Source organism: Caenorhabditis briggsae (genome assembly GCF_000004555.2).
Source record: "Caenorhabditis briggsae complete genome, chrII, whole genome shotgun sequence".
In the NCBI taxonomy this organism is placed as follows: Eukaryota; Metazoa; Nematoda; class Chromadorea; order Rhabditida; family Rhabditidae; genus Caenorhabditis; species Caenorhabditis briggsae.
Window position 1 is genome coordinate 11,337,349 of NC_013486.2, and position 24,969 is coordinate 11,362,317.

General features: G+C 38.2%; 5 protein-coding genes across 5 annotated transcripts; 4 read left to right on the forward strand and 1 right to left on the reverse strand.

Annotated features, from left to right (window-relative positions):
• Positions 1-23: 23 nt before the first annotated feature.
• CBG20775 lies at positions 24-3,429 on the reverse strand (the record flags this gene model as incomplete). The annotated part of the gene is made up of 5 exons (XM_002631549.1): positions 24-443; positions 1,005-1,867; positions 1,917-3,104; positions 3,153-3,309; positions 3,358-3,429. The coding sequence occupies 5 exons, from the start codon at positions 3,427-3,429 to the stop codon at positions 24-26; spliced, it is 2,700 nt and encodes an 899-aa protein (XP_002631595.1).
• A 10,713-nt stretch (positions 3,430-14,142) lies between these two features.
• CBG20777 lies at positions 14,143-14,849 on the forward strand (the record flags this gene model as incomplete). The annotated part of the gene is made up of 3 exons (XM_002631550.1): positions 14,143-14,214; positions 14,468-14,662; positions 14,718-14,849. The coding sequence occupies 3 exons, from the start codon at positions 14,143-14,145 to the stop codon at positions 14,847-14,849; spliced, it is 399 nt and encodes a 132-aa protein (XP_002631596.1).
• Positions 14,850-16,035: 1,186 nt separating this feature from the next.
• Cbr-pqn-27 lies at positions 16,036-19,487 on the forward strand (the record flags this gene model as incomplete). Its single annotated transcript, XM_002631551.2, has 9 exons — positions 16,036-16,147; positions 16,394-16,546; positions 16,593-16,768; positions 17,991-18,053; positions 18,104-18,211; positions 18,401-18,628; positions 18,676-18,807; positions 18,859-19,356; positions 19,404-19,487. The coding sequence occupies 9 exons, from the start codon at positions 16,036-16,038 to the stop codon at positions 19,485-19,487; spliced, it is 1,554 nt and encodes a 517-aa protein (XP_002631597.2).
• Positions 19,488-21,120: 1,633 nt separating this feature from the next.
• On the forward strand, positions 21,121-23,679 carry CBG20779 (the record flags this gene model as incomplete). Its single annotated transcript, XM_045242706.1, is given in 8 exon segments — positions 21,121-21,228; positions 21,276-21,411; positions 21,429-21,554; positions 21,979-22,087; positions 22,145-22,262; positions 22,310-23,171; positions 23,229-23,443; positions 23,491-23,679. The coding sequence occupies 8 exon segments, from the start codon at positions 21,121-21,123 to the stop codon at positions 23,677-23,679; spliced, it is 1,863 nt and encodes a 620-aa protein (XP_045097132.1).
• A 470-nt stretch (positions 23,680-24,149) lies between these two features.
• On the forward strand, positions 24,150-24,908 carry CBG20780 (the record flags this gene model as incomplete). The annotated part of the gene is made up of 3 exons (XM_002631553.1): positions 24,150-24,311; positions 24,361-24,534; positions 24,588-24,908. 3 exons carry the CDS (start codon positions 24,150-24,152, stop codon positions 24,906-24,908), a joined length of 657 nt encoding a protein of 218 aa, XP_002631599.1.
• Between the last annotated feature and the right edge of the window lie 61 nt (positions 24,909-24,969).

A 24,969-nucleotide genomic window follows, 5' to 3' on the forward strand; every position in this document is an offset into this window, starting at 1 on the left:
AACAACTATGGGAACAAGGATGTTTAATGGTAATAGAACCGACGTCTTCTGGTTGGATTAGAGAGTTGCTCATGAATATAGCTCAAAGTTTGTAGCATCTTTGTCTCACAATCGTTTTGCTTCTTGACCAGCCGACGGATAGCTTCAGTTTCCAACTTTTTGACTGGGGAAGAGCTGATGTAGTTGTCGCATGTTTCAACGGAAGCACAGCAGTTTCTGACGATTCCGCAGGCTTCGCGGATCGGTTCCAGCTTGGCACGGCATGTCAAATGATTGGATTGGGATCGCACGTGTTCAGAAGAAATGAACTCGTCGATGGCAGCAGTAGTTGGAACTTCCGTGTTGCATAGCTCTTCTTCGGCGTCGGTGACTGCGATTTTGTTGCGTCCAAGTTCCAGACAAGCCTTACGAACTCCACGTTGGATGACAAGAAGTTGTTTGAGCTAAAATAGAAAAACTGTTTTAATGAAATGTTTTCCAACCAGTTGGTTTACGCCCCTCCGAGGCTGAACATCCTGCCCTCCGGTTACAGTACCCGTAATCTTACACATAAAGAGTTTTCTTCACTTTTATACCGAGTCTCAACTTGGGAATCGAGAAATTCGGTTTTTAAAAAATTTCAAACTTGAAGATATTCCGAGTTATGAGAATTTCAGCTCAGAAATAAGTGAATTCAAAAGTTTCGAAATTTGAAAATTCAGTTTTGAAATTCAGGAAAGTTTTCCAGAAGTTCAGAGACTGGAATTTTGAAAAGTTGTATATTTGAAAATTCAGAAATATTCGATTTGCAAAACTTTCAAGTTTTTTCTTTCATTTGGAACCTCAGATGAACATAAGAATTTCAGAGTATCTGAATTCCCGAACTGCTGAAATTTTTAATTTTGGTACTCAGAATTTTAGAGTTTCAGAATTTTCCAATTTTACGTTTCCGAGTTTTCTAACCCCATAGTTTTCGAAATTCTGAGTATTTGACTATTTTACTGAAATATTCCCCAAATACTTACAGTAGAGTGAACAGATCTGTCCAATGGGCGGAGACAAGCTTTGAGAACAATCTCGTGATGAGAAATAGAGCTGTTATGAAGGATGTTCAAGATCTCACTATCATCAATTCCATGGCTCAAAACTTCAGTGGAATATTTTCTGTCACATTGTTGCTCGTAATCCAAAACCGTCTGCCAGCAGGAAGCATATTGCTGACAATGAGTCTGTTCTGTTCTTGGGCGGATTCTCTTCACATTCTCGATGACTCCATCTGGAGAGACCTTGCTGGATTGGAGGAGGGATGGAGCGGTGGTGGTGACGTCTTCTTCTCCTTCTCCACTTCCCTCGACTTCGGTATCTGGCTTAGTTACAGTAAGAACATCATCAGTGTTGGCGACAAGTTCTGGTTTAGATTCTGGCTTAGCCTCTGGTTTATCTGTTTCGGCTACCACGGCTTCAGCGACGACGGTAGTAGACTCTGGAGCGGTGGTAGTTGTTGTGGCTTCTTCCTTCTTCGCCTCTCCAGATTCCTCCTTCTCCAGAGCTGGCAAGTCCTCTCCAACCACAGCTGACTCCTCGGATTTCAAAGTCTCCAAAATGTGTTTAGTCTCATCAGCGGTATTCTTGATCTCAGATTCCACGAGAAGAGCTCTCTCCTTATCATCCAGAACCTTGGTCAATTCTTGATTCTCGGATTTTGTGTCGATTGGTTTTTCCAACTTCTCGATTTTCAATGGAAGTTTTCCTGGCTTCTTCTCATCGGCGATCGCCTTGACGTCTTCTGTCTTCTCAAGCTTGGCGAGTTTCTCCGATTCCTTCTTTGATTCCACCTTTGGCTCCTCGGATTCCTTCTCTTCCTTATCAGCAGCAACGGCGTTCTCGGCTGATAATCAGAAAATTAGGAAACAGAAAAATGTGGAAATCTAAACTACCTTCAGCTACGTTTCTCGAAACAATAGTATGAGCCAACTTGGCCTCCGTCAAAGTTGTCTTCTGTTCCAACTCATCGGAAATTGTGAACACAGCAGCTGAATCCTTATCCTCCATGGCCACCAACTCCGGTTTCTCCGCCTTCTCCACCTTCTCAAAACTCTTTTCAATCTCTGAACTCTTATCCTTCTCCGACAACGCCTCGTTGATCAAATCCTTCAGTTTGGACATTTTAGCAGAAAGTTTCTCATCGAATTTGGTTGCCAAGTTGACCTTCTTCTTCTCAGCAAGTTCAAAAAGTTCCGAGAACTTTCCTTCGGAAATCAGAGAGACGTACTTGGAAAGATCTTTGTCTGAAGCGCTACGGATCAAGTTGCGAATGGTGTTGACATGCATCTCGGAAGATTCCTTGACGGCTTCTGGGGCTTCTGGAGCTTCTGTGACTTCTGCGGCAACGACAGTGGTCTCAGATTCCTTTGTTTCTTCTGGAGTAGTCGACATTTCTGCGGGAGTGGTAACCTCTTCTGGAGCAGTGGTAGTGGTGACGTCCTCTGGAGTCTCGACAAGTTTGGATGAAGTTTCAGTGACAAGATCCTCAACAGGCTGATTCAATTTGCTTTGTTGTTGTCCGAACAAATTCTGAGTGACGACTTGTCTGATTTGGGAGTATTTCTTCAAGAATCTCTCTCTTCTCTGGGACAAAGTAGACGTCGATGTCAATGCGAGTCTTCTAGTGATTCTGGCTTCAGTGTAAGCATCCGGGCGGAGGAATGGAACTCCAGCGTTACGGTACGGATCACGAAGAGATTGAAGACGTGCTCCCTCTCTCAAGAATCGTGGATCATTGACAACGATGCAGGAAATCATACTGTAGACGATTTGTTCAGCTTTGACTCTGGCGTTCTGATAGGAAAGAGACACTGCATTCATTCTCTCTCCACATCTGGTATGGTCTGGGCAGCACTCGAGAAGACTCTCACAGTATTCACGGTCTTGTTTGAATTCGATGAGGCATTGGAGGGCATCTCCCTTTGAGGAATTACGGCTGACTGGTTGGACGTAATCACAGGAATCAGTGAATTGTTCAACACGCTTCGAGCTCTCTGGAAGTTTCTCGAAACACTCTCTAGCATCTTCGTTGACAAGAATCTGAAGGGCTTCAAAGTCAACGATCTCCTTGAGAAGACGGTCTGCAAAATTTTGAATATCGAAAATTCAAATCTAGAATAGTTATATACCTTGGCATCCCACAAATTCAAGAGCCCTGTACTTGACAAGATCTCTGATATTGACATCCTTGGCTTCGAGAGTCAGAGAAATCGCCGTTCCTCCTGCACATTGCTTCAGATTGGCTTCCGTGGCTTCCAGACAAGACACATAGTGAAAGCATGATGTCTTGAAAATTATTCAATTTTGGAAATCTTTCAAAAAAAAGTTTTTTACCCTATTAGTCTTAAACCCAATGGCAACAGTAAGTAGTGAAGCAATGAGCAGAGATTGGGCTAGGATCCTCATGCTGTAAGAAGGAATGGAATAGTGAGGTTGAAGGATGTTCGGGGGAAGTTTATAAAGGAAAGGAAAGTAATCTTCGTGGTGAATCTTGAAAGAAAGGAATTGCTAACTGAGATGCTTGAATTGACTTAACGAGCCTATTTAATTTTGATCTATGGAGAGGAAGGAGGAGATTCGGAAAAGATATCGAGATAAAGAAAAAAGTTATGCAATTTTAGCTTTGTTTCAAAGATAAATTAACAAAAACCAAAGATTACTATTTACAGTAATGGGCCCCCTAACTTTCAACTTCGAGCTAATTTATCTCGGTTCCTGCAAACCATATGAGAAATTTATAAATTGATAAAATATTTGTCATAATCCCATAAACATTTTATCAGTTGAAACATTTTTGATATCTCTTATAGGAGCCGAGATAATTGAATTCAAAATTCACAGTGTGGGTACTTGAAAGCGGGCCCCTGGCGGGTCTCCTGATGCCGTTCCATAGCTTTCTTTAGAATCAATATTTTTGACCAACTAAATTAGAAATGATAAAACTTGACAAGTACTACAAAATGACACTGTTTGAAAAAACTGTATCTTGTCTATGAATGAAGTTATAAAAGTAAACAGTCAGGGCACGGCCCGTCCCGACTAACCTAGCTTGTGGCTTATAACTTTGCTTATAGACAAGATACAGTTTTCCAAATAGTATCAGTTTGAAGCACTTGTCAAGTCCTACCCTATCATATTTAGTTGGTTTAAAAATATTGATTTTAAAAGAAACTATAGCAGGGCCCGCCAAGAAACTAGATCAGTTTCAGATCAAGAAGAAAAATATGTGGATAAAAATAAGATCCGAGTCGAATCCGAATCTTCAAACAACGCTGATTGTCTTTATCTACGTCTCCAGTTGATCTTTTATATGGTGTACTGCCTATTCGGCTCGTTTTACGCTATTTTTTCTTTCATTTTTTCAGCCGACGCCACCAAAAATCTCGTTTCGTCTTTTCTCTTCTCTTCTCCCATTCTTCATACGGCGCAAATCCAGTGATAAGGAGGTCCTCTCTCGTTATAATCAAATGAACATGCCACTGGAACCGCAGAGAAATGATGACCAGGTAAAACGAACACTAAAAAAGTAGTCCCGGGACAAGAAGCAGAGGTCGGATGGATGGTTGCATATCTTCGGAGACGACAGGAAGGAGTAGACCGGTTTAATACCTAGATAACACACAATGAATGCTAATCGAGAAAAAGGAGAAGAGGATATTTGGGAAAGGGATGATGGCTATTTGAAGTTTCCTATTTGGATGGCAATACTACGGAATTACAAAATCTATGCTTTCATAATCTTTCTACTTGTCTTATTGCCACTGAACTAATAAACTTTTATTCTGGGTTTAGTTTAATTTTTTGAAGATGTCCACCGGTAAAGCGGTGGCTTTGCATTTACAGGATTTCTTGAAAAATCCTAGTTTTCAATTATTTGCCGATTTCTGAAGGACACCTGTTTTTTTCAAAATTTCAGTACAAAAACAGGAAAAAACGAGTGCCCTTCAGAAATCGGCAAATATCTGAGAAAGTAGACATTTTTAAAAAATTCTGTAATTGCAAAGTTTTCAATATAGGTCTGTTTTACAACCTCAAAAGCTTTCAAAGTGATGGGACACTTGACAGCCGAGCTCCACACTCCTGAAAATGGTCGAAATGGCCAAAAATCAACTGAAAAATACGTTTTTGTATGTCTTATTGGTCGGTTCTGTATACGCCATTGCGTATTTGAGAAAATGCGGAAAAATTCAAAAATTATGAAAAGCATGCATTAATAATTGAACCATTATGAAGAAACTATTTTTTGGTAAAAACATTTTACCATGTTTTTTGAAGCATGCACTTCTTAACAGAGCAGTTTTTAAAATTTTCTGAGATCGTTTTACCAAAAAATAGCTTTTTCGTAATGATTCGATTATTAATAACCAGCAAGCTGGTGCGCCTTCGGCGCGATTCAATCTAGTTTTTCACTTATTCGTTGCTCCCTACCTCACTTTTTCTTAAAGAATCACATAAAACTAAATTTATTTTTAAAGCTTTTCCAAAGTCCGCAGATCCTCAAGAGGACAGACAGACGCCTCTAGCGTTTATATATAAGAAAGATTGCCTTTCATAACTTCAACTTTGAGCCCATAACCCTCGGTTCCTGTAAAAGAAATGAAAAAATGTCAACTAATAAACTGTTTATCATAACATTAGAATTGTTTTGTCAGTTGACCATTTTTTGATATCTTTCACAGGAATCATGATAATTAAGCTCGAAGTTGACGCTTTGTGTAGTGCTAATACTTGAAAGTTCCGTTTTTTTATCACAGGAAATACGGTATATAAAATTAGCTAAAAACAGAAAGCTGAAAATTTTTATGAGGAATATTTGCAATCATAGAGGAACCAACACATTCAAGAATACAGAACATCGGAAATGCAAGTATTTTTTTCAAATTGAAACGGATTTGGATGTAGGTCGGAAATAAGATTTGGATCTTTCTTCATAATTCACATACCTTTTGACAGCGAATTAGTGCCATAGACTGTATACATTCAATTGTTTTTGGGATGTTTATGTTTGTTATATAACCAACCATTTAAACACATGCAGAAAACAGGCTGAACATCAATAATGGGTTTGAATAAATGAAAAAAAACCTCACATTCAGAATCAAAATCTTAAAGTTATATGAACGGAAAGTCTGCCATGCTAATACTTGGAATTTTCGTTTTCCTTCATGTCCATCAAAAAGTATACTTTCCCCCTAATTGATCCAAAAAGTAACTGGCTAATTTAGAAGGAAGTGGCCAGTGGAGAAAGTGACAGATACAACTAGAAACATGGATTTGAAAATTGGCAGTCTTGCTATGATGACGTCTGAAAGGTTTTGTAGTTTTACTATCCGGGTGCTGAAAATTCGGAGAACTAAATTGTCACTTGAACATTTGCAATTTGTTGTTTATTTATTCAGAGGCTTTTAAAAATGTATACTTACAGTATTTCGGACGACAACATTTAAAAAAAATTCTAGTTTTAACTTTCTTGAACATGTGAGATTGGCCATTTTGCAACTTCTCCAAGTCATTTATTTGAATAAAATTTTTGAATAAAGTTTTCAGAAAGCTGCCAACTGTAACAGATGGCTTTGTTTACAATTAGTCACATTTTTTAGAAGGTTTGAGAATAAAAAAAATACCGTAAAACCTCTAATAGAACGACACGGGGATCGTCCACTTTGAGCCTATATATCTCATTTTCTGTAAAAGATATCAAAAAGTGGCTAACTAGTAAAATGTTGCTGATATCCTGATAAACATTTTACTAGTTAACCACTTTTTGATATCTTTCGAAAGAATTGATATATATAGGCTCAAAGTGGACGATCCGGGTGTCGTTCTATTAGAGGTTTTACGGTATGCCAAATGTACTTTTTGTAGTTTGTCCGATATTTGTCCAATACTGTAATCACCGTAGATCTGTTTTCGAACTAATCATTTCATAAAGCTGTGATATACAGTACCGGTCCATAAAATATACAAAAACACATGTTTCTATTGGTTTTTGGCCAGTTTGACCATTTTTAGGAGTCTAGAGCTCAGTTGTCAAGTGTCGGATCCCTTTGATAATTTTGGAGGGCGTAAAACAGACTCTTGAAAATGGCTGAAAATCGAAAAATTAGTTTTTATCGGCCGGCACTGTATGTTATTCTGAAAATCCAAAAGTTTTGGAATATTTTTTCAATGCTTGGAATCAGTTCTCGAACCCCATTCTATGAAATTGAGTTTCACTCCCCCGCAGTATAAAATTATTTAAGATCATTACTCTCTTTTTTTGTTTATTTGCCGTTCGACTTTAAAAGATAACACTCAATTGATTCCACCTCCTATTTTGTGCCCAACTGACTCAAAACGTCAGGCAGTCTGAAAATGGCGCAAACGGAAAATACAGTTGCGAAACCCGATTATAGAATGTTCTCGTACAAAGTGTATCAAAAGAAACATTGTACCTTCGAAAGGTCAGAAGATGTCTGTTTACAATAATTAACCATTTTTCTGTGTTTTTTGTATTTTACGAAATTTAGGGGGAACAGTCAACAACGAACTGTTGTTCTAGAATTATTTTTCTGTGTAGGAGGCAAAGTACGACTCCTTTTTTTGACAATGATCAGGTCAGGTCCATCGGAAATAATAAATTGCATTTTGAAAAAATGTATTTTATCAAAACCAGATAACCTTGGTGGGCTGGAAAATGGATGATTGTGTCAGGGAACGAGTTTGGGGATTTTGTAGACGTAGTATGATATCAATCTTATAGTTTTTGTAAAATTGATAACTTTTGATAAAGGACTTTGGACCCTCCAATTTTTGTTTTCAATTGAATTTTCAGGTTCAAATTTTTGTTGTGGACTCTATAACACATTTTTTACTGAACCCATTTAAAAGTGATATAAAACAGAATCTATTTTTGATTCTTTTCGAATGGTGGACACTTTTTACACCGAAAAAAAGAGCCAGTTGGTCCTAGGAACAGTTGCCTCTTTTTTTCTCGGGATTTCTTTTTCCAATTCGTTTTGTCGATCACCCATTTTTCTCGAAAACAAAGCCACCGGGGTGGATTTTCGACAAGTTCTGGGTACTTGTGAGTACATGTCCGTGGGTTGGAATGTGTAGAAAAAAGAACAAAAAATAATCTATTTGAACTCGTAGGTGTACTGTAGACTTTGCTCGACTACTGTAGCTACATTACTTACAATACTACTGTAGATACAGTAGTACGATATACAAAAACGTATTTTCAGCTGATTTTTGACATTTTCAGGAACCTGGAGTTTGGCTGTCAAGCTTCCGATTGCCCAGTATTCGAAAAATGGTACATCTAGTTCTTAGGGTACATGAGATTTTGTGGTATATGTGGAAGGACAGAAAAGCCAAATATTTTTACAGACTATTTCCATGTTTGATCAAAATTAGTTAACGGCTAAAACGCCCTATACCCCAAGATCCCATGTACCCTCGAAACCAATGTACCCTAACTAAGCGTCCCTAAAAATTTGATGTACCTTTGATGTACCCTTTTTCGATGCCCTTGGATACTGGGCCTTTCTAGAGGTATCTTTCATAAATTGGTGAATAACTGAAAAACAAGTAAGTTTCGAAAAATTCTATGAATGCGAAGTTTTCAATCTAGGCATTTTTTTACATTGTCCCAAATTTTCAGTGTTTGACAACTTGACAGCCGAGTTCCAGACTCCTGACATGTTTGAAATCAACTGAAAAATACAGTTTTGTATACTTAATGTCCGGTACTGTATAACTGTAGGTTCATTCTGTCCCCAATTGTTAAAAACACCCTACAATTGTTGGAAGAATGGACTTTAAGATCCCCATGATGACAAAAGTTATGTGACCTTCTATCCAGATGACACATAGGCTTCTTCAGAAGGCATCAAAACGTAGCTAATCAAGAAGCAGAAAGGTTCTCAACCGACTACGTCATAGTTTCCCGATCTCAGAATCGTTGCCTATACCAACATACATAACATCATCACAAATTTATTGTTTTTGTTGCATGTACATATACCAATTGTTTGATATTATTTATTTGCGCCCATAGATCATGTGAATTCCTCCAATTCGGACTCTCCTCGTGCCGTTAGGCACTACACGTGAAGTTAGATGCACGTGAATACGGCTACACGGCTTATCAATGATCTGCAATCAATCTCTGGGTGCAGGTTGTGTGTTACACATCTTCCGCTCTCACTTCTTCACGTGAAGTAGAGGGAAGCAGAGGAATGCCCTTTGTCCATTCTGATTGGAGGTAGATCACCTCCACCGTCAGCTATGTGTAAGCATGACGCAACGAAGAATTGGGAGAAGAAGATAATGTTTGAAGTTGGAAGAAGAAGAAAAAGGAGAGGTCAATTGAAACGAAATGGACAATAGAACCAAGAAATGGTCATTGTTTTTGAGTAGTACAAAGGAGAATCTGATAAAAATTCTAGAAAATTAAAAGTGTGGAAGTGTAGAAGAATAGAAGTTCTGAAAATGTACCAAGTAACTTTTTGTTCTCAATGAAAATAGCAGAAAACCAGTTCTAAATGATCAAGAACCTAATGAAGACTACCGTATTCCCTTTAATAGAAGCCCAAGCCGTCAACGTTGAGCTCGGTTATCTCGAAGATATAAAAAACTGTCAACTGATAAATTAATTATCATAATATTAAAAACATTATACCAGTTGACAAATGTTTGATATCGTTCATAGGAATCGAGTTAATTGCGCTCAATGTTGACGGTTTGGGTGAACTAGAAAAAATACTGTAGGCATTTTTTTTGCAGTCTTTGAACACTCGAACGCAGATAACCAATCAAACGGTTGTAGCCTGAATAGTAGAGTTACCTTAACCGCCCACATTCTTTTCTCCGAGAAGACCGCATACCATTTTTTGGAATTCTGCAAAATACATACTAATTTTCCTGATTACTTCTCCGTGACAAGCTACTATTCAAAAATCAACTTTTCCATATAAAGGTAAGATGTATTGGTTCTACAGTAATGCCGACATATATTTTAGTTATCGAAATATTTGGAGTTTTATAGGTAGCATTTCATTAGTTTGAAACGTTTTTCTAGCTTTTACAGGAACCAAGATAAACTGCCATATTTGCGTTGTTAGAAACCCACTGTATAAGTTCCCTTTGAGCTCAATTATCTCAGCTCCCATGAAACCTATCGAAAATGTTTCAGCTTATAAATATTATAAATATTATGATATATAATTTGTTAGTTGACGATTTTTTGATATCTTTGACAGGAACTGAGATAATTGAGCTCAAAGCGGAGAGTTAAGAGTGGCATTCTATTGGAGGGTTGTGGAGCTTCCGACCCTTCTCGACCGTGACGTCAATTTGAACCCAGTTATCAGTACGTCAATTAATACGTTTAAAATGTGTTCGTAAACATTTACTTTTCAAATTTTTAAATACCGGAAGCCAAAGTCAAAACAATCTAGGTCAATGTTAGTAGCACCTCACTTTGAAAGTTCTCAAGTACTCTCATTTTTTGAGTCGTCATATTATCCCAAAGAACCGACAAAAATCAGTAAAAACAAGAAAGTAAACCCTGAAAATAAGGTTGTTTTCAGATTACTGTAATTGCCGTTGTGGGACCTTCGGCCACGGCCACCGGCATTTCTATTCCTCAGCTCCGATTCTCTTGTACCAGTATAATAAACATAGGTGTAAAATTCATTTAAGACCTCTCCAGTTTTTCTTCACAAGTTGTGTTTTAAAACTACATTGGTTTATTGAACGATATAGAATGATACAATAGAGGCGCTTTTATACTGGTTACATGATAAAGAATTTAATAAAAGAAAGTGATTGCGGGGGATGCAATGCACATTCCCGGTGAATCCCCATCAGAAGAGTGCGATTTAGCACAAGTTGTGAATCACTACCAAAACAAACTTTTCACTTCCTCCAAATCAATTATCAGCCATTTCATGTGTGGCCTCGGGAATTTTTTTCGCTGACTTTCATCAACATTTGGATAAAAACAAGTGTCCCATGTAGTTATTTTCCTACAGTTGAAGCTATATACATGATCAAACTAAAGAGAAATAAAAACTAGACTGATTACCAAGTAATGATAGTGTTCACTTGTCAAAACAACTGTTCTTCTTCCTGATGATGATTTTTGTTATCTGTTTAGATTACTGTACTGTACAATTCTGTGTGTTTTGTTCACCGACGACTGATAAGTGTTTGTGTGTTTTTAGAAGATTCACACGTCTACAAAAAACAGCAAAAAGGTGCGGATGTACCAAACTGGGAAACATGGGAGGCCCCTGGTTTTCAAGAACTTTTAGATTCTGCAAAAAATGATGTAATCTTGCAATGTTATTTATTATGTTTTTCCGAAACCGGTCAATATCCCGGGGATCTAGAAATTTCTTCCGTGACTTGTAAGTACACGAGAAGTCAGCTGACACACAACAACCATTTTTCAATTTTTCAAGTTCCTGCAAAATAAGACAAAGTCCGTTGATTCTATAGCACGTGGGACCCAAGATTATTGGGGAACCTGATCTTTGTTTTTAGAGGTAAATAGGTAATTTATTGGGAGGTAATTTTTCTACAAATAGGGCTAAAAATAGGAATTCCATGACTATTTTTAGCTGAAACTCTGTTTTCCCTCTCCCTTTAAAAACAAAAATAAATGAGAACGAAGTTGTTTATTGACAGTGTTTTCAAGGTCATTAACTACGTTTCAATATTGTTTTTTCATTGATGAAGGAGAGTTGTTTTCGACATGTCAATTTCTTTTTCCCTTCGAGGTCATTTTGGGGAATGAACACGTTCAGATGATGGGTGTATATGTTTACATTATAGTATTATAACGACGCCGAAAACCATCTCTTCCCCGCTCTCTGCGTTTTTCCATACTTTTTCGCTTCATTTAATATCATTATTATTATCAGTTTGCAGAGAAAATGAAGATCAGTTTTTCGGGGTGATAAGCGAGTGTTCTATAGGCGCCCTCGAACAATCTTTCTAAAGAGAGTAAATGTTGTTTGGTATCTTATGCCGAATCAGCGAATTGCATCAGAATGTTGTTTACTGGAGAAGAGAAAAAATGTCCGAGGCAATGAAGCTGGAACAATTCTGATAGCTGTCAGAGTTTTCTGCTGACCGAGGCAACGTTGCAACAACTAAATTGCAATAACAAGAAGATTGGAAAAAGAAGATAGGAAGAGGAGAAACATCAATAATCAGAAAGATTGGATCTAAGGTTCCGGACTTCGGACTTCCGTTACAGTATCACTATTTGGGTGGTAAACAACTGGGGATATTGGGGATGAAGGAAGCCTTCGGTGAATTTGAAGGTCGAAAATAGCAAAAAGAAGATGAGAATTGACTTGTTTACTTGTTGGTATACGAGAATTTCAAGATAAAACTGGGATAGAGCGTGACTTCGGTAGATGGTTTCTGATGGTTCCAGTAGAAACGAAGTAACCAAAAGTCAGAAGTTACATATCTTTTTTAGATTTGCAGGAGTCTGAATACAGTTAAAGGAAAACCAAATCGTTCCAAGATTCTGGTAGTTGAATCATCTGAATTTACTGGGTCCCGCCAAATTACACGGACCAATAAAAACGAGTTTATCTTCAAACATAACTACCTTGGAAGCATGAAAATTGGTAGGAATATAATTTTACGTTTGATTCAAAGCTACTGGAAATTTCAAAGCGATTCCACAAGGCTAGGTATTGTTATGATTGTCCAAAAATGGATGTTTCTTGTGATTTTCATAATGAAGCAACTAGGAAAAACGATAACTCAGTCCAAAGTTGATCAAATAATTTGAAACTTGACAATTTTACTGATGAAATATTTAAATTTGTCCTATCCAAATTTGGACCCAGTACAACACTTTAATCAAAATTTATGACAGTACAAAGTAGAGTGCGGGTAGTTATGCGCCACACTGAATAGTCGCCACAGACACGCCAGAGGCACGCCAGACTGTCTAGGTTTCTATTATATGTGCCAGCTTGTAATTCTTATAGAGATTTTCAAAGTAGTGCATTGACGGTAACTCAAATTCAAAATCAGTAAAGTTTGGAAAATCCTTCAGCCATATTTTTGAATACCCTGTAACTGAATAAACAAAGTCAGATTTTCAGGAATTCCAAAATTTTTAGATTTTGGTATTTATATGTATTCTTGGTTTTCAGCTTTTGAGGATCCAATAAAGTTCCCAACACACACTCTCTATTCTGAAGATACACATTTCCACTATCACAAACTCCAATGATCGTCCAATTAAACGTACACAAGTACTCTCTTCTCGCTTCCGTTGGGTGTACCCATATCTCTTCTTTAGCTGACCTTTTCACGAAATAAGACATCATCTTGAAGGTATTCCCTCTCCTAAAGAAGATCGGGAAAATACCACCTTGCAGCAGTTTGGAAGTTCATAAATTACGGTATCAATCACACAGAACGATCAGATTCCAAAGGTCGATCAGAGACACAAAGGCCCAGTCATGCTAATTCTTGTTTTCGATTATTTAGAAAAGGCTAGGCTAGATTTTGCCAGATTTTGCTCTTTGCGCTATCTGGTTTGTTACGATTTTTAAAAATTCAACGTTTCGGAAAAGAAACACCGTGTCATCTGATATCAAGTGCATTCACTTAAAATTAAACTTTGCAAACTGACATCTCGAACTGCACTTTCTCTGTTCTTCTATCGCAAAAATCGCAAAACGAACTGGGTGCAAAGTCAATTTTACAATAAAAAAGAAAACTTTGTCACACGCAAGAGATGATCTTTCTTCGTCGCCCATCTTCCTTGTTATCTCTTACTAGTGGTGATAACCGGAGAAAAAAAAGAAGAAGAATTACACGATCTTTGTCTGTCAACGAGGACGAAAAGCGATATTTGCGATGGAGAAAACACCACTACCACCACCAGTCGACAGTTCCAAAGAACACGCACTCAGCGCACATCGTTCACGTGAACCTCTTTTGTGTTGTGTCCTCCTCTCTTCTCTCTCTTCCTCCCTCCCAGGGAGGCTCCGCCCACCTATCATCGTTGTATCTGTTTCCTCTCCACTTCTTATACACAACCGAGACGCCCCAGCCAGCCATTCATTCGATTGACACAGAACCAAACGAACGAAGATGCTTCAGCAACAAAACAACGAACTCTCGAATATTTTCATTCAATTTCAATCCTCACTCGCTGCTCAAAAGGTAATTTTTCATTTTGATATTTTGATCTACCAAAAACCCCGCTCAGTCGTTCGCATTCTCTAAAGAGACGCAATCAAATAGAAGAAGAGAAAGAAGAGATTATTATGGATTTCCGATTTTCTTTATCGATCATCCATCTTCTGCGTCTTCTTCCTTCCTTTTTGATGCGATTCTATCTCACTTTAGCCGTTATATGAAAGATGCCACATCTTCACCCATTAATTTTGCCAAACACAATTTCCTCATTTTCCAGATGCCATCGACTCAAGCAAGACAAGTAATGGCACATGCTCTCATCGAAACACTTCAAAATTGGTGCATGCAACTTTTCTGGATGACAGTTCTTTGCGTCATCAACTGCTGCGGAGAGGAAGAAGAGAAGAAGCCACAAAAGAAGCAACAAGAACGACCTGAGCCGAAGAAGAGGATAGAGGATATTGAGCAGAAGGTTTGTTAATTTTTTCTTATATTTAGAACTTTCTTTAACTTTTCAATTTTTCCAGATGCTCCGTCACCTCACCTCGCCACTGATTTCTGGAACACTTCGCCCAGTTGTTCGTAGAAACTCGAAGAAACGTGTGTTCTTCTCCAGACCTCCAAGCCCTCAGTTGTTCGACATTGCCGAGGAGGAGTAGATATTATTTTCTCTCAGAATAGTTTCGTTCTTCTATATCTTCTTTATCTCAATTTTCCCTCTCTCTCCCAACCCCGATCTGTTTATTACGAGTAGCTCTTCCCATCTTACGTGTAAATCTATAGGTGCCCAGAAGCCCAATCTCGCATGTTCCCCGATGCATTCAACACTTTTCCCCGATGCGAAAAATGAACAAATTTCTGATTATCTTTTTTTTCAGTTTTGTTGCATAGAAAGACTTCTGATTACTTCTTGCTCTTGTCTCATTTCCAAAAAGAGACGGAAAACATTCAGGACCAGCATGCCAAACTGCGCATACACATGAGCACGCGCTCTCTCCGCCGAGCAGTCAATACTCTTTTTTTTCAGCTGCATATCTCTTTCCCGTGCTCGTTGCTTATTCCAAGCGGCATTCCCAAATTAATTCTGTCATTTAGGAGTACGAGTTGCTTGATAAATACTAAAAATCATTCAAAAACTCTCTGAAAAGGTCTTTGCCGTATTGCATTGAAATTTTCGTTGAAATGTTGTAAAATTTTTTACTTCGTTTAGCGAAATATGTCAAAACTTAAAAACCGAACACATCAGCAAACTGCAGTTACTTTTCTTATCAATCCGACCAAAATTGAGGAACAATCTCTAAATATTTTCTTTCTTATTATTCTGATACTTGTTTGAAAATTTCTATTCAGACATCGTTTAAAGGAATTATCACTTTCGAAAAAGCTTCATCAATCAAGCTTTTCATCTTCAAAAACCGAGTTTTAGCTTGAAAACCTGTTTGTCTTTGTCGTTCTCTCATTTGCTACACTGTTCGTGAGGTGTTGTGTATTGTCTGCGAACACTGTGGCGGAAACTCACACACTTCTTGTTTTAGAGGAAGCACGTGAAGAAGAAGAATTTATAAAGTCAGCTTTTTGTCTTTTTTCAGGTGTTCAGCTATAAAAATTGTAAATTTTCTAATGATGCTAGAGTTTACGTCAATATTTTAAAGTAATCGTCCGTCAGGTTCTGGACCTGAATGATGTTCTGGCGCAGGAATGTTCATATTGGCGCCTTGATATTTTCAAACCGCGAATATCGAAAATCGACCGATTTTTGTCATCTTTTCACTTTGTTTTGTATTTCTAGTTGTCTTCCGCTCTTGTCTATTTGAGTATTCAAACATATTGTCTCCCTAATTGCAGATGTCTGGAGGAAATTGGCATAATTGGCCTCAACAGCCACCACAAAACCCCCAGCATTCTTCGCAGCATCCACAGCAATCTCAACACGACGTGTATCAACAAAACCAACCAGGTAACGAATCAGCCGGGCTTTTGTTTCAGAATTTTGCCTGCTCGGACCGTTAGGCTCGAGTTCCGTATAATTTTTTCCCTGTCTAAAAAAATAAGTCAAATTTATGTCAAATGAAAAGTTTGAAGGAACGGAATAGTGTTTTTAAAGTTTTGAAATTTTTCTGAAATTTCAAATCGTTTTTCAAATTATGAAAAACCTAGACCCTTGTTTAAAATTCACGATACTAATTTCGAAAAGGATTTCCAGGTTATGGTTACAATCAACAAGGAAGGATGCAGCATCAGCAGCAGCAAATGCGCCAAAGCGATTATGGCTCATATCCGCAACAGCAACAACAGCGACAACAAGTCCATCCAAACTACGGTCGCCCCCAGCAACAACCGCAATATCAACAAGGATGTAGGGATAATTCTCTCCAAAAATCATAATAAAATAGTTGTTTCAGATATGAACCAACAACAACAAGGTTACCACTACCAACAACAGCCGTTTATGTTCAACGCGAACGCCAACGTCTTCGTGCCAAAAAATCAAATGATGCAACAATCTTGTCAGGATTATGGATACTACACTGGTCCACCATATCAGCAGCAGCAAGGCTATGGCCATTATCAACAAGGCGTAAGTCCTTAGATGTTTTAAAGGCACAACATACAGCTAAACAATGGGAGAATGGGTAAAAGTTTTCAAATATTCTATGAGATTCTTCAGAAAAAACATTATTATAAATTGAATGACGGTAAGCTATTTCTTGCAAGGTTGTTTTTTCCAGGTTATCGATTTTTGAAAAAGTATCTAGCGCAGCCCAGGGATGTTCGTAATTGTTCGGAATGTCGAAAATTCCGATTTTCAAAATTTCTGATATTCGGAATCTCGGAATATTCCGATTTTGAAATATTCGGATTTTCGGGAATTTTTAAGTAGAATTTTGGAAAATAGCTTCGGAAAAATTCCGACAGGCATTTCATTCCGAATATGTTCAGAATTTTAGGAGTTCTGAATTCTGTTCCTAGCATCCCTGAGCAAAGTTAGAACAGTTTAGAAGAGCATAATGCTCCGGCGGAACGTGACAATGATTTTTTAGACCATTTCAAGCCAGAATCGTAGAGAAATAAACGAATTTCAACTAGCAAATGAAAAACTAGAGCACAAACGAGATACACAAACAGCGACGTTGACAATACACAAAACAGTGTGGAGGCAAGCGGGATGGTATAACAACTAGGAAGAGAAACGTGTGCGCGCTCTCGCTCTGGTGATTCGTGTCCTTCTCTCCCGGCGTCCCCGTCTCTTCCCGCCATTTGCCTCAGTTCCCTCAGTCACCCGAAAGCTGTGTTTCTCTCGCCCCGGCGGTCTCGCAGGGCATTATTCTCTTCACTCACTCGGTGTTTCTCAAATAGTTTATGTCTTTCTGTCTCTCTGTATTATCTAGGAGGAGGAGAGAGAGGGAGAGACTAAACAGTTTTTCGTTCGTTTTCCCGGTAGTTGTACATAACTTAGTTAGAGGAACACGTTCACTCTTTGTCAGGTCAAACAATCAAAATCATTCTATCTCGGTGACCAAAAAGTTAAAAAAAATTATCATTGACAGATTTTTTGCTCACTGTTAAATGTTGATAACAGTATGTTAAATGATTCATTCTTGTCTACACACAGTTTACTGTTCAAGGAACGTTAAATTTTTAATATCTAGATCCCGAAAAACAGGCTTTCCAAAAAGCCTAATTGATTTTTCCTTCCAATTTTTGACCCCAGTTGTTGACTCGGAAAAGTGTGTTGAATAATAAAAATGCAATATAAACAAGTTCCCACGTGCTCTGTCTACTATCGAACTATCTTTCAGCAGTACGGTGTTACGTCGGCTCCATCTTCATCCTACAACGCCATGTACCAACAAGAAGATGCGGTAAGTGGGATATCTTGTACCTATCAAATAATAATTCCCACTAGTTCCAGAGTATCGACGCATTTGCTCAGTTCGGTCAGCAATCGCAGCAATATCTTCCAACGAAAGAACTCTCCGATCAGATTCATCATAGCAAGTGCTCGTCGTTCCTCACTGAGGTATTCTCATTGATCAGTGAGGCAGCGATGTTCGGAATTTTTCGGAATGTTGAAAATTCCGATTACGAAAATTTAGGACTTTGGGAGTCTTGCAATTCTTCGATTTTTAAAAAATCGGAATTCCGAATCCCGTTCCGGACATCCCTGGATCTGTGATGTTCCCCCCATCTCTAGTTTCACTATTTTCAGATACTTGTTGGGTGTGAACAACTGATTGCCGAAGGAGAAGAAGATTCACCAACATGGATTGCTGCTATACGACAACGCTTCGAAGATCCAAATATGGATGATGATGCGAAAATGACTGGTGTTAAGTTGATCATCGAAATGGCTTGTTCCATGGAGTCGTCTAACAAATTCCGAAGCATTGATCCTCAAAATACATTCTCCAATTTGCTGAAGACACTGTCTAATGAGGTTCGCCGATTGAATTCAACTGTATTCAATTGTTATATTTTTTTCAGTTGAAAGATTTCTTGCGAAAATTTATTGTCCCCGCTCTCGGAGAATATCATTCGGCTCGGAAGCAACTGGATAACGACGGTCGTGTTCATATGGCCCTCTTTTACGCTGAACTATTCACCAAGCTGTTTTTGGTAAGTATTTTCTATCGTATTCTGCCGCCCTCATAAAAAACCTAACATTAGGATAATGGAAGTCGTTTCGAGAAGATTGGCGAAGCCCTTGTTGATCAGATTGATGAGATTCTGAAGTTCCAACCTAATGATGAATACTTCAAAAGTTTACTCCGTGCTTTCAAAGTAGCTGGTGCCGAGCTGGATACTTCTGAAACACTTCAACGACGTGTAGATGAGATTCTGACGAAAATGGGCGGTTTCGCTAGAGGATCACCACTTCTTGGAGAGTCCGTAAAGGCTCAGATTGGACTTCTGATCGAATGCCGACTTCGTGGATGGGATCGGGCCGCTACTAAAAGACAAGAGGCTCCAGCATATGTATCAAATCGAGATCAAGACTCGTTCGATGAGTCGACTGATAATGATTTGACAGAGGAGGAGCGGCAATTCTTGGAGAGCCATTTGGATCAAGTGGACTCTGTCCGAGGAGGAGGAGAAGATATTGACGATCAAGAAATGATGAAAGAGTTTGGAAAGTTCGTGAAAGAAGAATTGCAGCAGGCTGAGGTAAATTAAATGTCCTGTGTGCTTCTGGATGATTTTCTGGTTTTCAGGATTTAAAAACTGCTGAACTGCTTCAGAACTGTGACATAAACAAGGAAGATGACGATGAGAAAACCCCAACTGAGGAGAAATAACCTGCTGCTCTCTCTCTCTCTGCTGCTTCTCGCTTCTTCCTTAAATAATACATTTTCTTTTCCACTTTTTCTCGTCCCCACATTCTAATTTCTAGATGTCCTGAACATTAAGCTGTGATTATGTGTGTGTGTGTCTCTCTCTCCCATTAGATTCCTTCGGTTCTCGTGTTCTCTCCCGTCTTGGCTAAAGTTCTCGTTTTATTATTTTCTTTCTTCCCACCCGAATTTCCAGTTGCATATTTCTATTATTTTGTAAAACTCGATCCCAATCTCTCCTCTTTATTTTTGAACCTAATGTTTTTTTTCTTTGTAAATCAGTGAGGTTAAGATACTATTGAGGCGTTTTAGCTTTTTTTTTCGGCATAAACTTGAGTTTCTGAATTTGGGTTTTTAAAGGTTTATAGTTTTTATTTCGGGTTTGATCCTGATCAGAGTATTTCTTTAATACAAGAATTCCTCAATTTTTTCAAAATTTCGGGTTTTTGTTCAATTTTTGAGTAGAAATTCCACTTTCCCGTAACAAAAAATGCTAAAATTTGGTGAAAAATTGACAAAAATACTCGAAAACAGAAAAAAAAATTAAAAGAATTTAGCGATTTTTCGAAAGATCAATTAATTTTTTCTCCTTTTTCTCGCAAAATTTTTAGACCTTTTTAGGTTTTTCAGCTATTTTTTATTGTCGGATTAAAAAAGTGACACCTGAAAATCTCGGAGACGACGCTCGTGACGATTTACGAGGGGCGGAGCGAAAACGGATACTGTAGATAACAAATTTATTTATGTGAAATTAGTGGGATTTTCTGAACAAAATGTTGATTTATTGGTATAAAAATGATCGCTAGCATCTCTAGAATATATTTTTCAGCAAAAAAAACTAAATTTAAACGCGAAAGTAGCTCGAACGAGCCAAAAATCTGAAAAATTACGTTTTTGCCGCGCTTTTTCGTAGATCAAAAAAAGCAAAAGTTTTCAAATTCTCAGGTCCCAGTTTTTTTAAATTTGACAATAAGATTCTTTTTCGATTTTTCCGAATTTTTTGACTGAAATTTGAGGGGATGGTTTTCTGGACGGAAGATTACTGTAGATTGCTGTAGAAAATCTTGTAGTTTGTAGTTTTTTGCAAGTAAAATTTATCTGCCTTTTGACGTGATTGTGCTTGCAAAAGAAAATACAAAAGGAATTTAGGTTTCTACAGTAATCTACAGTAAGCAAAACAACGTTCCATCAAATTTCAAAAAAAAACCTGAAACATGGAAAACTAATCTTCAAGAATAGCTGAACACCCTGAAAAGGTCTAAAAAAGATTGTAATTCTGGCAAAAACAAGATCTCTGGATTCTGCCATTTGATCAATGCAGTTTGTGTTTCAAAAAGAGACGCAAACACGCTCTTCTGCGGTCCTCTCGTCGTCTCGTCCCTTTCTTATGTCTCGTCAGCTGATGACCCATTCTCTCGATTTCACAAGAATCATCGCTTCCAGTTATTTACAAAAATGACGTGATTCTTCTCTTCAGACTCCTAATAGCACAGACTCACATTTTTTTGTCTTTTAACTTTCTTCCGACCTTGTTAATTTTCTATTTCAATCTTCATACCTATTTTGGTATTTTTCAGAGAACTATTTGATGCGTTGAATGTTGCCATATTTGGCCTATCGATACGTTAAAAACAAAAGAGAAAAGAATCAGCGAGAAATGGATAATGATCTGGATTCAATGGTCCGGAGCATAGTCCCGGACAAGGTGAGATTCCCCTCGATTTTTTTAATTTTCATATTAAATGTTTCTAGCCTGTCGTCAGCATTTCTGGAGTTGCTGCAAAGCTGGAGGAGACGTCTCGTGAATACATTCCGGGAGTTTATCGATTGTTGAGAAATCCATTGGAGTTTTCATCGAATGGCGGCCATCAGAAGACCCGGATGCATCGTGGGTGATGACTTCAGATGATGGAAATAGTGAAATGGTACACTCCAGATCGCCGGAAGAGAAGCGAGATCGTGGAGCTCGTGTGGCCTTCTCGATGGATGTCAACGATTTGAGCAGTTTTCGAAATGAAGAGCCAAAAAGAGGTAACGCCAAAAGTTTTCTGCAAGAATGCTCGAAACGGGATTTCGAACAATTCGAGCATTAAGGATAAAACTATTCCTGGCCTATAATTTCGTAGGAAAAAAAATGTAGAAAACAATTACAGTCAAAAAAGTACTGAAATTCGCGAAAATCAGCGGAATTTTCACATTTTCCGCTGGAATTTTTTTCAAAAACAATTTTGAGTTATGAAACATTTTTGAAACCTTTCAATTTTTTATTAATTTTCTTGCTTTTCTTATTTGAAAATTTTAAAATTTTGAAAATAAAAAAAAATACAATTCGAATTTGCGATACTTTGAATTTCCGAAATTCCGAACAATTTCGAAAGGTCATTCCGAAGGCCGTACCCAACGTCTCTGATTTTCTGCTTTAAAATCAAAAATTATAAAACAAAACATGTTTTAGGTAGTGGAGGATTCCCATCGATCCGATTGATTTGTCGTGATGGAAGCAGCCAAGTGCCTCTTTTCTTCAGGAACTGCTCGACTGGAGAGTTCATCGATCGTCTGCAAGGGTTGGTTCTTTTTTTTGTTTGCTCTTCATCGAAATGTTCATGACTCAACAATTTCAGATACATAACTCTACGTCGATCGAATCGCGAAGCGAATCTCGTCATAGTCGTCGATCAAAAATCGGAAGCACTTGCGAAAAGTGTCAGCATGCTTGATGAGAACGGAGATATTCTTTCGGTAACTAATCGATCAGTAGATCAAGAATAGAAATAATTGATTTTCAGAGATTTATGCAAAATCCATACATGACTGCAATGACTGGATTCAGCAAAATCACCTCTTTTGTACAGGATCAAGTTATCCCCTCAGTTCTCAATGATACAGATGCAGTTACACAAGAAGAGAAGATTCGATTGATGAGAGAATTACGATTGGCTGAGGAGCAGATGCGAGTTCATTCGGATGCTGCTGGAGAGTTCGAAGTGGTCACTCAATTGGATTTGCCACCAAGACCAGAGATCTACAGAGAGTTGCCGGTTTCAAAGGAATTGTGGAATTCGTTCAAACTTCCAAATGGTTCATACGATCCACTGAAATTGCATCATCTGAAGATGAATGTGTTCCGTGGTGGACTCAATGCTGAACTTCGTAAAGAAGCATGGAAGTGTCTTCTTGGATATCGACAGTGGCATGAGACAGATGCAGAGTTTGAGAAGAAGCGTGCAGAATTAGCGAAACAATATCAGAATATGAAGAATCAATGGATGGCAATCACCGAGGATCAGGAGAAACGGTTCTCGAAATTTGTGAAGCGCAAGTCGCTTGTAGAGAAAGACGTCGCTCGTACCGATCGAACTGTTCCATTCTTCCAAGGAGAAGACAACGTGAATCTCGTTCATCTTCACAATGTTCTCATGACCTATGTGATGTATAACTTTGATTTGGGATACGTTCAAGGAATGTCAGATTTCGCATCTCCTCTGTTGTTCGTGATGAAGGATGAGGTTGATACATTCTGGTGCTTCGTTGGATTGATGGAGATGACTCATAAGAACTTTGAGAAGGATCAAGCATTCATCAAGCTTCAAATGAACCAGTTGAGAGATATGGTTATGATTGTCAATCCAAAATTGGCAAATTATTTGGGTGAGTAATAATATTCACTGTAATATTATATTTTTCAATTAAGACGATTTTTTGCAGAAAGCGAAAAATCCGATGACATGTACTTTTGCTTCCGATGGGTTCTTGTATGGTTCAAGCGAGAGTTTTCATTCCTGGACACTTGTAAACTTTGGGAAGTCCTCTGGTCAGGTCAACCATGTCCACGATTCCTCCTTCTCATATGCGTCGCCATCCTGGACTCACAAACTAACATTATCATTGATAATCAGTTTGGATTGACGGAAATTTTGAAGGTACCTGATTTCTGAATACAAATCTTCATATCAAAATATTTTTTCAGCATATCAATGATTTGTCAATGCATCTCAAAGTCGACGAGATTCTCACTGCCGCCGAAGCGATTTTCCATCAGCTCTCAGCTAGTCAGAACAAGCTTCCAACTCATATCTGCCAATACCTGAACATTGGCGAATCAGCTGTTAGCTCCAACAGCAGCAGTCCAGCGAAAGGGGACTCGAAAGATTTATAATTTACTTTTCCCACTGTTTATTATATTTAAATCCTTTAATTTGTACATCTTTTGTAATATTTCCTCTCCCACAGACTCTGTGATATATAACATGATGATTAGTGAAAAAATATCAGGAGTACCCTCTCTGCGTTTGCCAACTCTCTCCCCATTTTTGTATAAATCTCTATTGCCTCACACATAATCTAAAATATATTTTTTAACAAATTGTATCGAATAAAGTATTAGAAAATATTTCTAGCTGTTTGAAAATTGATTGGAACCTTCAGCTTAGCTATTTCTTGTGATATTTGAAGAAGACAGCGGACCGAATTCGGGCAATTGTGCGTCAACAAGCCAGAGAGTGTTTAAAAAGTTCTCCGTACAATAAGATGCTATGTACGCAAACACTCTGGAATGCTGACGCGCTAATGCACGAATTCGAGCGAAAAAGAGCCTTAACTGGAATATGAATCAAGGAAAATTCCAGAATGAACTTAGTCAGTCGAGCTGCCGGCGTATTACCTGTGGCTTCTCGCTTAGCAACCTTCCAGCCAACAGCTACCACGGGAATTAGGAACTTTACAGACCAAAAAAAGATTTCTCCTGCAACGAGTACGCTCCTCAAAGTTGATTGGCTTCTTCAGAAAATTGTAAATTTCTCTGATTCATTTTTTCAGCAACCTAATTTTGATTTTCCAGACCCCACTAGTTCTCAAATCGAATGTTCGAGACTTTATCGATATTTGCAAAGAAGACGTTCAATTCGATGATCGGATTTTCTCGAAAAAGTTGAATGGACGAACGCAATTGATGTCACACATCGCTAAAGTTCGCATGTACTACCGCTATTTGTCGCCATTCAACAAAGTTGAAGTAATTTTTGAAAAATAAAAAATATTTTCTCAAAAAAAAGCATTAATTTTCAGTGGATCGGCTCCTGTGTCTACGAGAACGAAGACGTTATTGTCGTCCTCTGGCGTCTAACAACCCTCGATTCCAGTTTCATGACCTACTTCCCATCTTTTATCACTAAAAAAGAGAACAAAATGATTGTGAAGGAAGGAGCTCTGGATGTGAGAATCGATCAGGAGGGCCATGTATTGAACATTGTCAATCGGGCAATTACAGCGTCGGATAGAGAAGGAGCAAAGTCGTTGGCTAAATTAAAGGAGCAGCAATATCAAGAAGAACTGAAACACGAGGAGAAAGAATTGAGGAAGGAGTTCGATAGACAGTACCATAGCTAAAATATATAGTTTTTTGTTCCGAAGAATTTAGAGATCTGTAGCGAAAAATCCATGTCTTTCT